Below are 16730 nucleotides of genomic sequence, written 5' to 3' on the forward strand. Positions count from 1 at the left end.
CTTTCTTAGCTTAAATGTTGTTAATTTCCACCTGTATCTTTCAGTGAATCTAACTAAAACAACATTCTCATTCTCAGCTCAGTCTAAACAAACTTCAAAGAAATGGAACAAAAGTGACAGTCTACTTGTTTTATTCATCTCCATCTCCACAACCACAACCACAACAATATTATACAGCATCTCTCTCTCCACAGAATTCATGTGGCCGCAGTTGTCATCTGCAGATGGTGCATTATTTACGATATTTCTTTATTAATGGTATCAGATTTTAGCTGACAACACACAAGTTATGAAGACAAAATTTCAGACTCTTTACCATTCTACAAGCAGGTATCACTCCTGTTATAATTTTATTACAGTTACCGTATGTGGCAATGTTCTCATTTCTGCTATTACTTTTACACTGTTTTATAACAATTGTATGCACAACTGTAGTCAGAAGTTTTATGTTTGCTTGTCATTATCTGATAGCTGGAACGTTTGATGGCTTGTCCTCATGCATGTCAACTGCCACTTGAAAATGGAATAATAAACTAAATTGTCCAATAGTGGAAAATAAACCATAATTACAGTGAATGGTGGAACTGCTACTGTTTCAGAATGTATCTGTTTCAGTTTCATTCATACATTAAATGCAAAAGCATCTCAACCAGTGAATTAGTCAGAGGCTGCAAAACAATAATTAATAAACAGATAATTTTAAACCTTATTTATTGCAAAAAATTATACAATATGTTTAAAAATAACAATTATTTTGGCATGACTAACACAGGAAAATATGTTCTGATTAATTAAAGAGTTCTCTGTGGCATATAAATAAATGTTTAAAATTCAGGAACTTTTAGTTCAAATTATAATTATCTTCCAACACTTATTACAGAACTGAAGCACCAACACTGGTGTAACAAGCACAGAATATACCAATCTCAGAGAACTTGTGGTGCAAACACCAACGAACATTCACAATAACGGGTCACAACTAAAGAAATGAAAACTGCTGCACTAATGAGTTACCATTCTGTTAAAGAAACTTGTCATGGATTGAAGGTTATTTGCTGCTACTTAATGTAGAAAATTAACACACATTAAGATAAGACTAATGTAATATAGCAATCCTGTAGTCATGTTTAAAGTTTGTATTCAATGCAAGACTGTCAGAGTGACTGTATAAATTTCAAAATCTGTAAATGATTAAAATGTTTTAGTTTCTGTTACAAAAATGTCTATAAAAACACTGAAAGAAATTTGTCCTTAAACTTTTTAACTTATAGGTAGCAATAATGGAGAATGTAATCCATATGGTGCCAAATCTTAAACAAAGCAACTTATCAACCAGCAGCTGTCACAGTCTCCTTCTGTCTTCATGACAGTAACACCAATGACCTAGCGTCATATCCATTTTAGATTTCCTAAGTCTTCTAATTTCATATGATCTCAATTATTACTACTATTCTTCAGCAGTGAAGCCGGTCTCCATGTGCATAATGGAACACAGAAAAAGTGCCCATGCAAGTGTGCATATGTGTGTGTGTGTGTGTGTGTGTGTGTGTGTGTGTGTGTGTGTGTGTGTGTGTGTGTGTGTGTGAGAGAGAGAGAGAGAGAGAGAGAGAGAGAGAGAGAGAGAGAGAGAACAAACAAACCAGATAAAGCTCCACACACTGACACGTAATAGGAGATTAGACACAATATCAGAAATTTACAAAACTTACTGATGATGTGCTATGAACCAATTCCCATTCAAAGAGACACATTTTGTGCAATGTCTTATAATGTTCAGTCAGTTTCCAGAAACTTTACAATCAGTCTGATGTAAGTCAGTGAAATGTGATATACATAAAAAAATAAAGAAACTGTAATTTATGTGTTTACAGAGAACATTAAAAAAAACATTAACTTGACAAAGTTATCAATAAACTGAAAATTCTTGTAACTGTTCAGGACCACACTTTTAAGGCTGTATGACCAACACAAAAATTTATTAGTGGGACAGTTGCATGTCTAAATCTGATCTTCAGAATGTCTTTTCTGCAGAGCGCTTTTGCTGTAATAACTAAAGATAACTGCTGTGTAGTGTGTTCAAGTCGTAATTGCTTACTTTATGCAGGGCAGACATCGTTGCATGAGAAAAGGTCACACTGCTAATAGTATCAAGCCTGGGAAGCAGCACGGAGTATATACCAATACTAACAAAGACTAGAAGGCCTACAACTTGACATCACAATATGTATTTTATGTGTGCATACCATTTTCAGCTATCATAGTAGGAACTATTAAATGCACAGCTGCAAAAATGAAGCACAAACTGAAATTTTTGTTGAGAAAAATGTTAAATTAATTGACCTTGTATAATTTAAAGTGCAGTGTGCGTGCTTGCAAGACAAGATGGGTCACACTGATTGATTAGCACACCAGAGTAACAACCAATGGTTTGGTAAACTGGCAAGGCAGGGTGTATTTTACAGGTAGTTTTTAATGCAAACTATTGAAAGATGACAATAAAAACATTAAAATTTACACAAGTCACAGAAAGGAAGCATACACAACTCTTTCATCCTGAGTTACAATGTGGTGACAGGTATGGCACTCAGGCACAAAAAAAATAATTTCCAAAGTAAATATAGGTGATTAGTCATCACATGCAAAACTTAAAAGTATTTTGAAAAGGTTAGATTGCCACTAACTTTCTCTGGCTGCCGAGAATAATGTGACTAAACACGGTAAAATGTTAAACTAAGACTTTATAAGACCGCCATAAACTTGTGGAAAATATTACGCTATTAATAGTACACGTTAAGAATGAAAGAAAGATCAAACATAACAGTTTAATAAATTGATAGATTCATTCACTCTCAGTAATTCCAGTGAAACACTGATGAAAATTTTGAGAGAAAGGGCCACTATCAATAACTGGTCTTACAGCTTGATAATGAATGCTACATGAAATCCTGCTCACAAAAAGTCAATGTTTCCTGCTTGGCAATATGTTTCCCATAGGAGTATCCAAGCATACACAGTCAACTTCATTAGAAATTCTGTTTAAATATGCCAGAATAGTTTACTCAGTGCAGTTAAATAATGTATATTTTTCATTACCCCTGGTACAAAAAAAACACAAAACCCACTGTAAATAAACCATTCCAATGGCAGCATTGGTGACCCCGCCTCTCCCTGAACCAGACAAATGAGCTACCAACCACAGCACTGGTACCTCCATTAAAACAAGTAGTATTCTTGTGGGAGTGATGTCACTACAATTTATGTTGCATTGTCTTTGAAAAGTTAGTGGTGTCTGTAAAATTTAGATGATCCTCATATTACAACTAGAATATCTGTGATACTTCTGCACATGCATTCTCTCTTTTTATTAATTATTTTATTTTGATGTTTTTGGTTTACACATGCTATGTTCAGTATTAAATATAACAACTACCAGTACGATGAAAGACATCTCATGGGAAAGCTGAAAAGTGGAAGTCTATAATATCATATATAATAGGAAATAATGAAGGAAATCGTACTTCCTGTAAATACTTGTATCAGACTTATAGTAACAAAATTGCCCTATTCTGTAATTTTACAATGTGCAAACTTTGTCTTAACAATAGTAAACTCCCATCACCTCAAAATAACAGAGGCTAGAAAATGGTTCGAAAGAAAATCTTACTGAACCTTCTAACATTATAAATGGAGTAGTTCTGAATACATTTCAGATTTAAGCAGTGGGAAGCACGCTTTGTTAAACATGTGAGCTATGTGGCAAGATTCTTTTGAAAAAAGATTCGCACAAGCTATCACATGATACTGAAACAGACAATATAACAATCATTACAGAACAATCATAGGCAGTGGATATTACATATATGAAATGTATTAAGCATGTATGCAATCACTAATTACAAATCTGTTGTTTTCACACCAAAATGATTTGTACAGAAATTTGCACCAAGTTTCCATTTAATTATAATCAGTGGTGATGTACTCACCAACAGAGCAAAGCTCTTAGGTAATGTCAGTCAGTTTTCTGTATCACTGCTTCATTTTCAACTTGAGCAAATATGAAAGGTTAGCTCTCCTTCCAGTAACAGGAACACATTGAAAGCTTACATTATTATGCTCACTTTGCATTTCTGGACAGTCTGTTTGATAACATCACTGCCAACACTGCATAATTATTGTGTTATTACATTTGTACAGGAATTTAGCAGGAGATTTTCAGATCATACACTGAACACTAAACAGCTGTACAAGAAACAGATCTTTAATTCATTGCATTAGCAATTGTGCCATAAAAAAATCTACAGTCATAGTTTCAAACAGTTAATACAAAGTTCATCAATGCTGAATACATGTAAATTTTTTTATCAAAAATAGCTGATTATACTTTATAAAAGAGATTATAAATGACAAAGATTTTAAAAATTTTGTACTTACTACCAGTAGATAATACATAATTTTATTTCACTTTAGAAACAAGTAGTTTCAAAGCAAAGAACTCTGAGGCAAGAAGATGGGGAAGGAAATCACGTCAGTCACATAATTCCTTAAAATTTGTGGAATGAAACAAGTATGAAATACATGTATGAAATGTATCTTAGTGTCTTACGAATGTGCAGGAAATGACTGCACAGTTACAAGAAAATAATATAAATAATACTCTTCAATTGGTGTTTCATTTACTGAAAATTATAGCTGATGTTGTAATACAGTTACACACACAAAAATTATATAAATTATAAAAAGCCGACTCTGTGTCAGATCACATACAATCCTAAATTGCCTTCAAAATGATTAATTACACATGCCACATGCTTTAGAAAACCAGAATGAGCCAACTGAAATAGCATAAACAACACAAAATATTTCATTACAAATTTATTCTAATTACCAGGTGCAATAATAGTGACAACACAGTATGGCAGTACCGTATTCAGTCAACATCTTGAGTATGAAGCACAACTGAATTTTTGAGTAGAGTCAGTAACACTTCAGTCAAGGATTATTACTCGAAGGAGTCTCAATTTTCTTCGCAAGGTCAGCTATAACTTCTCCATAAATCATAGGATCCATGTTACGTCCAAGCATATACAGAATCCACCAGTCTCCAACATCTGTCTTACGACATATTGCATTTGTGACCTCCTTTGGTACCATACGGTTACGTGCATGCAATAGTATTGGCCGTACAGAAGGTACAGCTAAAATAACTGCTCTATAAACAACTAGTACAGATAAAAGTGCTGCTAGTATAATGTACCAAAACCACAGGAAAATGTAAGTTTTCTCATTGACTATATTGAGAGGAAGTACACAAAGTGAATCATGTTTCTGTATAGAGCCTGAAGCACCATATTTGTGGAATGTGCACTTCGTTACACGCGGAAACACATAAACCATTGGGTCAACACGTTCCTCTTGAGACTGTTCTGAGAATGCCACCACACGCAAGCCATAGCTGAAGAACTCTCCATCAAAGAAGTGGTTCATTAGGTACAACTGGCCAATTATGTTTACCAGGCACAAAGTTTCACAGAACCAGTATTTTAGTGCGTACATGTTGTGTCTCTGCAGAGAAAGAAAACACATTATTAGTAGATGCAATGACCCTTAAACTACTGCTAATGCTTTTTCTCAAGTATTCAATCAATAATCTTCAGTAATCAACACAGTATCCAGTAGTACACAGCATTTTGACATGGGTACTCAAGATATTATTACTTATATCTAAGCTGAATCTGAAGATTGTTGAATCTCTATGATCATATGATACTACAGCATACAAGAAGTAAATTTGATGAAGACACTGTTTCAAATTCAGCAACCTCCAGAAATGTTGGGAGCAACCTTCAACACCCTGAAAGCAGAAGATTGAAAGTAATGAATTCTCTATGAATTCAAGCAAATGATTTCTCACTGCTGCTTCTTCCTAGGATGACACAAATTTTCATTTATGCTTACGAGCGTATCACCATTACAAAAGCCAATACAGGAGAAGCTAAATGCACTAGACACCCCCTCTAGATCTGTATATACATATACATTCCACAAACCACTGAACAGTGCATGGCAGAGGATAATTTGCAATAGTGTTAGTGATTTTCTGTACTATTCCATTCATGCATTCAGCAAGGGAAAAATGGTTATCTGTACGCCTCTGCACATGCCCTTTCTAAGATGGTGGCAGCATGATGATTGCAATATTTCTTGATTAACAGTTCTATAATTTTAACCAACATGGTTTCATGAGAACTATGTCACCTTTTTTTCGAGGATTCTCATTTAAGCTCTTCAAGCATCTCTCTTATACTTTCATACGAGATATACCAACCTGTCACAATCCTAGCAGTGTGTCTTTATGCTTGTCCAATATCTGTTGTCATGCTTATGTGTTAAGGACTCTGAACATTGGGACTATACTTTAGAACAGGTCACCCTAGCATCTTTTATGCTTCTTTACTTGCACATGCACTGCGTTTTTTCCTACAATCCTTCTAAGAAGTTTTCCATTCACTTCTCCTTAACACTGACTTTGTTACGGCATAACAATAAGTAACAGCTCAAAGATGAAGAATGTGAGAGCAAAGAAGGCTGTGAGAAAATGTCAGCCAATAGCCCACTGACAAGAACCATACCACGACAGGAGCGCCCTCTAGCCAAAGAGAATATAAGTGCCGCTTCTGCCAACCTCTGCCACAGTGTCAGACCAAGACTCGCAGACCAGCAAAGTTGTAGGCTGGCACAACGACAGCAGTTATTAGCGATCCATTTCAATTGCTTACATGGACATTGTCTATAGCCAAGAACATTTTTTGTTTGCATGTCACCCATCGCTTGCGACAACCCGTTGTAAATACAAAGTTAAGTATTGTCAGTCTGCTTATTTGTAATAAAAACTTGAATAGTTATCCGAGAATGCAGCGTCCTTCAGGCAGCCTATACGAGACAAGTGGCAGGATCCCACAGACTTTACGTGTGTCTCATTTCACATTGCTTCTTAGTAGCACCACAAAATACTTCCAATATGTGATATGCTCGGGATGTTCACCATTAATCTTTTATCTGGATACTAATAGGTTCTCTCTCTTCATTACATGCAGTATCTTACATTTATTCACATTTAAATAGACCTTCAATTCATCACACCAAGTGAAAATTTTGTCCAAGTCTCTGCATTACTTACTATGGACCAACGCTGATATTTTCCTGTAGACAACAGCATCGTCCACAATCAATCTTACAGTGCTGCCGGTCCTATCTCATTAATCATTTATGTATTTGGAGAATATAAGCAGTGCTATTACACTTTTTTGGAAAACATCTGATGTTACTTCTATTTCTATTCAACATTCAGTTTCCAACATAACATACTTGATACATTTATGGAGCCAACCAGATATTATGGAAGATACTCTGTACGATCTTATCTCAGTAGTCAGCAACCTAGCACATCTGCATGCCTTTTAGAAATCTAAGAAGACAGAAACTACCTATTCCACTGCATCTGCTCTTTGCAAGACATTGTGTACAAATAAAGCAAGTGAAGTTTCATAGGAGAGGTTTCTGCAAAATCCATACCAAATCTTTGAAAGAAGAGTCTTTCCTTCTAGAAGTCCTATTTTTTCAGCTTGGAATAGGCTACAGGATCCCGCAACAGCCAGACATAAACAACATTGGTCAGAAGACCTGAACATCTGATATTTTTGAACCCCTTTCTAAACAGGAATGACCATCATTCTCTTCCTGTCATTCTCAATACATCTGAGCTAGGAAAGTGGCCAACTCAACAGTGTATGCAAATCTAATTGAAATCCTGTCAGGGGCTAATGTTTTGCTTGCATCTGAGTCAACTTAATTGTTTTTCAACACTGAGGTGCTTGATTCAATCTCTCATATTTTAGTCTGTGCAGCAAATGTTGCTATGGTACTATCTTCATGTGTAAATATATTTTTAAAGGCAGTATTTAATATTTCTACTTTCCATATGACCAGAATGTCCTAGGATTTCACTTACATCTTCTGTCAGGATGTATTGGTGAAAATTATTGTAGACTTAACACACAAACCTTTTTGTGGATGCACAAGTTGCAATTAAGTTTTCTCTATCAGTTTCCCTGCAGTCTTTTTGCACCATTCTCCAATATTTACTATTAAACCAAGGTGGATCTTTGTCGTATTTTATTACTTTACTTGGCCCATCTTTATCTAGACTGCAATTTATAATGATCTTCAGCTTTAACCATAATTGTTCTCCATTTGCCACATCTGCGCTAAATGATCTCTGTTCATATTTTATATTTATGTAGATTGTTAATGATTGCCCGTCACATTTGGCCTAACCCAAATACTCACTCCTAGCTTTCTTGTTCACAATTTTGCCTCCAATGGTAACTGTTTGTGTAACAGTAAATGTTGTTTATACCCTTGTCATTGGTGACACACTCAAATGATCAAATCTGTTTGTAACCAAGAGATCTGAAGTATTTCTTTCAGAGTGAGTTTTCTGACTAGTTATTTGCAGCAGTTGACAATGTAGTCAGCATTACTTGGCAAGACTGTTTGCCTGTGCCACCAATAGCGTGTGTGTGGTTTTCCCAGCTGATACAGTACAGGCTGAAGTCGCAATATTACAACCATATACAGGGGGCATTTCTGTGCTATCAGATTTGAATGAGTCTATGATTGATGTGGTTTGACAGTTAGTGTAAACATCTGATTATTGGTCCAAGTCTACTGATCCAGAAAACTTGTCCAAATTTGCGAGCAGGTGTATTTCATTTTGAACCTCATCACACCTAATGTTTGTTTTTGCTAAAAAGAGTCATCCTACTCCTCCTGAGGAGTTATCTATCTTTTAGATACACAGTCCAAGTGCCACAAATTTCCCTACGTTCAACTATGAGTTTCAGTAACTTTCCATTCCTAAAGTGCTATGTGGATGACTGCTTTCTAAGAGAGGGTTGAGGTCTGAGACTTCGTTGTTAATACTGCAGCAGCTTTATTTCTAAGATTCTTATTTCCCATATTTTGAGTCCAGTCTGTTGGAGGAACAGGGGACCTCAAAGTTTTACATAAAAAAATAAAGAAAGCACACAATAAACAAGGCAACTTTACAAGTCTCCACCAAGCACTGTAGTTCATGGAACCTATAACAGAGCTCATTACAGAACTGAGAATACCGCTGGTTTAAAACCTCCATCCCGTCCAGACTAGAGGGCCCTGGTCAGATCTCAGAATAATGTTGAAAATCTAAAGTTGTGCAGGGACCTCACTAGTGAAACTATCTGTACTGGGCATTTTCGCCAGTTGCAATTAAGAGCTGACTTGTTTCCACATATTATGAGAGGAAGCAAAGAAAATTGAACCGATTGGAAACAGAAATGTCTCTTTCATCTGAGGAACAAGGAAGAAAATCTAAGTTCAAACCTCTTACGGAAAGAAAAAACACTGTAAAACATAACCCTGGAATAACTTGCACCAAAACTTATTTTTTAAACAGCACTGTCCAAATAAGCTGAAAATGGCCACCAGGAGTAATAATGTGCACAAACGTACATACACAGGAGAGCCCAACAAGAAACTGTGAGGGCTTCTGCATTTGCTTTTTGCTACTCTACAGCTGAATGTGTGTGCCATGTATGGTACAGTTTCCACCATACCTGGGAAGTGGATGCAGCTATTAAAGAAACATGCCACATCATTATAGGTTGTTTATAGCCCACTATGCTGGAGGAGCTATGTTTTGCTGGAATTGCTGTTTCTAACATTCAACAAACAGTACCCACAAAAGAGTAAACCAAAACATCTTACATTCATTCTCAGTTTAAATACCAGCAAGCACCTTCATGATTGATGATTACACAGAGTTTCCTTAATAAAGGCAGCTAAGGCATTCACAGGATCACCACGGCAACTGAGACTGTTGTTGTGACATTTTAGAATCAAGTATTTTCAGTTAAGGGTCATACTTGGAGGTGAACTGTCTAATGGCCACACTGCAAGTTAGATGTCACCCAACCAAAACAATTCAGGGGTTACGAAGAGCCAACTAATGTCCAGAAATGCAGCACCAGTGTGGAGTATGTTTTGTGAAAGGGGTGCTGAAGAGATCTCTGCCCTCTTCTTGCATTGTCACTTATGCCAATCTTGTGCATTGTGGAGTACTTTGGGAAAACCTACTATTAATATACTAACTAGCCATGTCCCTGTCTACAACTGTTTGATTTTTGTAATGTTTATTTCTTGTCATTAGATAAGATGTGAATCCTTGTACTTTGTATTGTTTGTTTCTCAGAAGATAAATAAACAAACTAACTCAGGAATCAATGAAAGGTTGGAAACCTTAAGTAAATAACTCTGTTCTCATTTTTCTCCATTCATCTCATTTTCTACTCCTTCCTCTTCTAAAACTGTGAAGAGTACTCAAACATGTAATTGCAGTGTGACTGTAAACATTTATGGCTCAGTTCTAACATTATATCATAGGCTGTTCCAACTAGTGTACCTGTCAGCTGACAGCTGGGCACCCACAAGGATAGGTGAGCAAACAGCTGACACGTGGGCAGTCAGACAGCTTAGCTTCAGTGTTCATGATCATACCACACCAGCCAGATGCCTGTGGACAGGGGTAATCATGTTGCCAGCCACATGTGCATAATGAATGAGGTGGTCAATAAGTCTTTTGTGAACCAATTTCTCAAGAGTTTCAGATAAGGTTATTAAAAGGGAGATAGGCCGATAGAGAGGTCTGACAATAGCATACTTTAGCCCCTCACGAACAATCCTGTGCTGGATGGGTTCATTGGATACACAGCACAGTATTTTGCTTATTTGCTTATAGCATTCCCTCAGTAATCTCTAAGAGATACCATCAATGCCAACAGAATTCTTGCTTTTGATCTCTCTAATTATACTTTCAATTTCATGCACTGTGACAGGAGATATTTTAATCAGCTTGTGTTTTTTTTTAATTAATAGCATTTTGAAGGGATAACATGGCTTGATTAACAGAATGTGTTTTTCCAGTTTGGGCTACTGATACATCAAAGTGTTCGTTAAAAATGTCGTGTCGGTACTTCCTACCCCCCCACCTACCAACAAAAATTCTTCGACGGAATAGGAGGAGTTCCCAAGGAGAAACTTTCTCTGTTTCTTATCAGATTTTATTTTTCTGTCTGTTGTACATTTTATATCACTGTGTAAATGATCAAAAATTTTTGTTGCGCCATTGTGCACCCCTGTTTGTGCTAAAGACAACCTTCATGTGGAGTAATGAATGTCATTTTCCCTTCTGGTATTGTAATTATGAACCTCACTGTTCCTCTTGAACTGTAGTGGATTATTTATAACAAACTTCATGCTGTGAAGCAGCAGTCAGAATGCCCAACTCCTTAAACAGATGTGTACAAGATGATCGTGGTTGAGTGCCACATATTCTCACAGCCTGTTTTTGTGCAATGAAAGATGAGTTACCCCAGAACATTTTCAATATGACATTACTTAATGAAAATATTCTCTCGCCTAAGAATTTGCAGTGTTTCTAACAAGGGAACCTCCCCATTGCACCCCCCCTCAGATTTAGTTATAAGTTGGCACAGTGGATAGGCCTTGAAAAACTTAACACAGATCAATCGAGAAAACAGGAAGAAGTTGTGTGGAACTATGAAAAAAATTAGTAAAATATACAAACTGAGTAGTCTATGCGTAAGATAGGCAACATCAAGAATAGTGCGAGCCCAGGAGCGCCGTGGTCCCGTGGTTAGCGTGAGTAGCTGCGGAACGAGAGGTCCTTGGATCAAATCTTCCCTCCAGTGAAATGTTTAATTTTTTGTTTTCAGTTTATGTGACAAACTCTTATGTTTTCATCACTTTTTTGGGAGTGATCATCACATCCACAAGAAAACCTAAATCGGGTAAGGTAGAAGAATCTTTTTACCCATTCGCTAAGTGTACAAGTTAGGTGGGTCGACAACATATTCCTGTCATGTGACGCACATGCCGTCACAAGTGTCGTATAGAATATATCAGATGTGTTTTCCTGTGGAGGAATCGGTTGACCTATGACCTTGTGATCAAATGTTTTCGGTTCCCATTGGAGAGGCACGTCCTTTCGTCTACCAATCACACGGTTTTGCGGTGCGGTCGCAAAACACAGACACTAAACTTATTACAGTGAACAGAGACGTCAATGAACAAATGGACAGATCATAACTTTGTGAAAATAAAGAAAGTAAAATTTTCAGTCGAGGGAAAATTTGAACCAAGGACCTCTCGTTTCGCAGCTACTCACGCTAACCACGGGACCACGGCGCTCTTGAGCTTACATGTTCCTTGATGTTGCCTATCTTGCACATGGACTACTACGTTTGTATATTTTACAAATTTTTTTCATAGTTCCACACAACTTCTTCCTGTTTTCTCGATTGCTCTGTGTTCAGTTCTTCAAGGCCTATTCACTGTGCCAACTTATAACTAAATCTGAGAGGGGTGCGATGGGGAGGTTCCCTTGTAAGCACAAATGTGGCTGAATTAAGTTGTTTTAGGAGTTCCAAAATGTATTTTTTTTAAAATTTAAATTCTCATCAATATGGACCCCAAAGAATTTTGAAGTTTCCATCCGACTTAGTATTTCCTCAGTATGTGTTGCACTTATCATTGGTGTAGTACATATAGATGTGCAGAACTGAATATGTTGGGTCTTTTTAAAATTGAAGCCAAGACCATTTGCAGAAAATCAGTTAATGACACATTTAAGAACTTCGTTTATCATTTCCTCTGTTTCTGTATGTATGCTCAAATTGATTACAATACTAGTATCATCTGCAAAAGGAACTAGTTCAGCTTGTTGTATACTAGACTGAAGATCATTTACATATATGTGGAACAGTAATGGACCTAAGATCAAACATTTGGGAAACCAATGCATGATTTCTCCCCAGTCAGAATTATAGCTTCAGATAATTATATAATGTGAATTTGTAGCACACAGTTCATTAAATATTAAACTTGACTGTCATTGAAAATTGTAATGGATGTACAAGATAATGCTTATTGTAAGATTTTGATTAGGCCTACAATGGACCACTTAATTCCTGCTGAGCTTTCCTCTTAGTCTACTGCTCCCTCATCTGGCACTATGGGTATTTTTCACTTTTGGGCCCATTAAATTCCAATTTTCAGGCAAACTTTTACCTCTGTTAGTGACTGGAGAGAATTTGATGTTCTTATGGGCAATTTGTATTGTTTTGTGTCTGGAATGAAGTTTTAGTCAATTTCTAGTTCCTTGAGGCATCTCCCAACTATTCTTGCATACTTTGCATACATCGCCTTCTGTCTAGAGAGAGTGCTGAAGATCACTGATGTGAGCCCCTATGGACAATATGACCCCAAAAGAGTATCCTTTTCTTAGTCATTGCTGTTTTAATGCACACTGTATGTTGACAGAGTTCATTGTTGTATTGTGAAAAAAAGACCTTATCTTACTATCTGCAATTACGTAATTATAGGCCTGCAGCTTCTAATCTCTATCAGATGGCAACTATGTTGCAAGGAATGCATGATGGTCCTTAGCAAGCAATACTATCAGTATTTCAAGTGACTGCTTAAAAAGTCACGACAGACAGCTAAGCGTAGTGTTTAAGAGCTTACTACTTATTCGAACCCCAGACCACAATTGTAGGCAAACTCCACGGATGACAAAATACTTGCTACAAGGAAGAGGTCTCAACCTAGAATGAAAACTCACCATAACTTAATAAACTAATATTGCTTCTTCCCACAAAATATGCTTCAATGTGAAAAGGAACGAACACCAGGCAACTCCCAAAATGTTGTAAGTGCACATCTTTATTAATACTTCAAAAAAGTATAGAATGTCCAACAATTATGAGAAACAACTCATTTAAGATAAAAAAAAAGAAGTTATGGCCTTTTGCATTAACATCAAGGTTTAGTTTGAGAAATATGAAGAAAAAAACTAGCCACATGGAGAGAAAAGAAAAAATCTAGTCATAACTATATCAAACAACGAATTTTATCAGTTAATCTATGTTCTTTCCGGAATCCATAGTGTCTTAATAAGTGTACCAACTCACTCTATGCTCTATACGAATTGTATCTCAATAAAAAATTTTACTCTTGGATTTGTTTAAGTTGTGTTGGAGCAGCTTAGTGTAAGTGTACTCTGTTGTTCATTTAAACTGCAATACGATAAAGGAAGCTAGCAAATTATACATAACTTAAGGGCCATTCAAGCATAGCATGCCCTGAACATGATTACATCTTGAGTGATACTGCATACATAAACCATATAGCCACAGTAAATATTTTATACAGATAAAAGTTGTGCAGGAGACTTGAATGTTTTGTTTTACATCCTGTAAATAGTAAACATTGCTTGAGAGATCCACATGTGTTATTCACAGTATGCAATACCAGTGTATCTGAACAATCAGCCTGCAACACAAAGATGCATGTGTGTCTGTGTTATGTGGTTTCCCATGCTGCAACACTCACTGAAGATGGTTGCACATCCTAACTCAAACCACTAATGCTAAAAGTAGAACTAATCACTCTGAATGAATGAGTGTATGGCATTGTTATAACTTTTTAGTAAACACAGTTGTGATTGCATTTAAGTTTTTTATTTTTTGATGACTGATTTCAGTCTTATAAGATATCATCATCAGATCTACATTCCCTGATGACAGTAGGATTTGCTGGCGTGTAGCAGGTCCATCTGCGCTAGTATGGTGCAGAACTGAGCACTGTACTCCACCCCAGCACTGATGGGGATCTGCTCCACATCAGCCACTCCTACTGCCATCAAGGAGTGTAGATCTGATGATGATCTCTTAAAAGATCAAAACCGGTCACCTAAAAATAGAAATTAAAAGCTTAGATGCGATCAGAACTGTGTTTACTAAATAACTTATAATATTAATAGATCACAGTTTTCCCGGAACAGTGTTATAAAATAATTTTGTATGGCATTAGTGGCTGGGAGACCCCATGCGAGGCACTTTGGCAGCCAGGAGCAAGTCTTCCTATTTGGCGGCACTTCGGCAACTTTCACATTGATGCAGATGAGATGAAATGATTAGGAAAAAACAAATATCCCTTCCCCAAGCAAAGAAAAATCTCTGATCAGGCTGGAAATTGAACCCAGGACCCCACAACTGAGAAGCTTTCACTCTCAGCCGGTTAAATAAAAGAAGAGAACAAAAATATTTTTTCTAAGTGACATATGTCATATTTTCCAAAATTAGTTAAAAATTGCCAGGGATTACCTGAAAATAATGGATAAAATTGATCCCATTTATTGGAGAAATTTTACTGTTGCTGTAAATGAAAGAACACAGAAGAGTTGGTCTGGATCCAGTCTCTGCTGGTCTTTTGTTAAAAGACTGTGGCAAGCATGTGGTTCGCATATAGTGTAAAGTCACAGCAGTCTCTAAAAATGGTATGCTTTTGAACTTTTCACTGCCAAGTGTGTTCACAGTTTGCACACTGTCACAAGCAAGCATGTGGAATGGTGGATACAGATAACCAGTTAACCAGATTTGTATTTAAAGTGGTCTATCATTCTCAACTTGTCAGTAAAAAAAACCAACAGTGTCATCAAACATGATGATACAGGGTGTATTAACTGTCATTATAACAGAAAAAAACATTCAACAGCTTTCATCTCATCTTGCTACGTGTCACAACAAAGAAAGAGTTGCACATCATCATGTGGAAACATTCGTTTGACGTAGTGTGGTGTATTTTCAAGACTTTACATGGTCAGTTTAACAACTTGCCCTGAACTTTTGTTAAACAACTAGTGAACTTCAGAATGGATAAACACAAGCTGCATATTACATTGCAACTAATACAGCTCAAAACATTAATCTAATGAATGTAAAGAGAGATAATTGGTAAACAACAGCTGCTGACCTTAATGTGGCATTTTCATGAGTGCAGTTATCTATGGAACCTAGAAGCCAACCCTCTATATATCTGAAAATCAAGCACCCACAACTGAGCAAGATGGAGCTCCAGTCGCTTGCCTGCACACTATTCCAAATCAAACTGCACGACATATATGCACTGGGAGCAGGAATCGTGTTTAATTGTCTTGGTGAATAAACAGTCGTAGTGAGTGTTAACATCAGTACAACATAATTTTGTGCATCCAGCAGTATGTGTTGCCATTAGTTACACACAAAGACACTTTCAGTGCATACATAGTTTACAATGATCTTAGTTAGTTCCCTGTTCCACGATTCATTTGTGCAATATATCTTAATGCTGTGAAACAAGACATTTTACTAACACAACACAAATTAATTTTTAAATGTGGCCCTTTTTTTAAATATGCAGATGTGACTTGGTAATTCCTACCCACTGTCTTTTACACATTACAGTAATAGAATTATTTCTATGGAATAGAAGGAGTTGTCAAAGAGAAGCTTTTACAACAGGTTTTTAAATTTTACTTTGCTATCTGTCAGAGATTTTACAGCACTGGGTAAGTGATCAAAAATTTTATTTGCAGCATTGTGCAGCCCTTTTGTGCTACAGGCAATCTCAATGTGGAGTAACAAATGTCATTTTTCTTCTGATATTGCAATTATGTATGCAATTGTTTCTTTTGAACTGCAGTGGATTATTTACAACAAATTTCATGAGGGAATAAATATGCTGTAGCAGTGGTCAGAGTGCCCGACTACTTTAACAGATGTCTGCAAGAAGAT

At 36.5% G+C, this 16730-nt stretch overlaps 1 protein-coding gene across 1 annotated transcript in view; it reads right to left on the bottom strand.

The window, feature by feature from the left end:
• Positions 1–694: 694 nt before the first annotated feature.
• The window catches only part of LOC126470091 (innexin inx1), a 28057-nt gene continuing 12021 nt past the window's right edge, over positions 695–16730 (bottom strand). The window contains exon 2 of the mRNA XM_050097638.1: positions 695–5562. Within this exon, the coding sequence (XP_049953595.1) occupies positions 4990–5562 (573 nt within the window). The 3' untranslated portion in view covers positions 695–4989. The remainder of the gene's footprint in view (positions 5563–16730) is intronic.

Source organism: Schistocerca serialis, chromosome 3 (assembly GCF_023864345.2).
Source record: "Schistocerca serialis cubense isolate TAMUIC-IGC-003099 chromosome 3, iqSchSeri2.2, whole genome shotgun sequence".
Lineage (NCBI taxonomy): Eukaryota > Metazoa > Arthropoda > Insecta > Orthoptera > Acrididae > Schistocerca > Schistocerca serialis.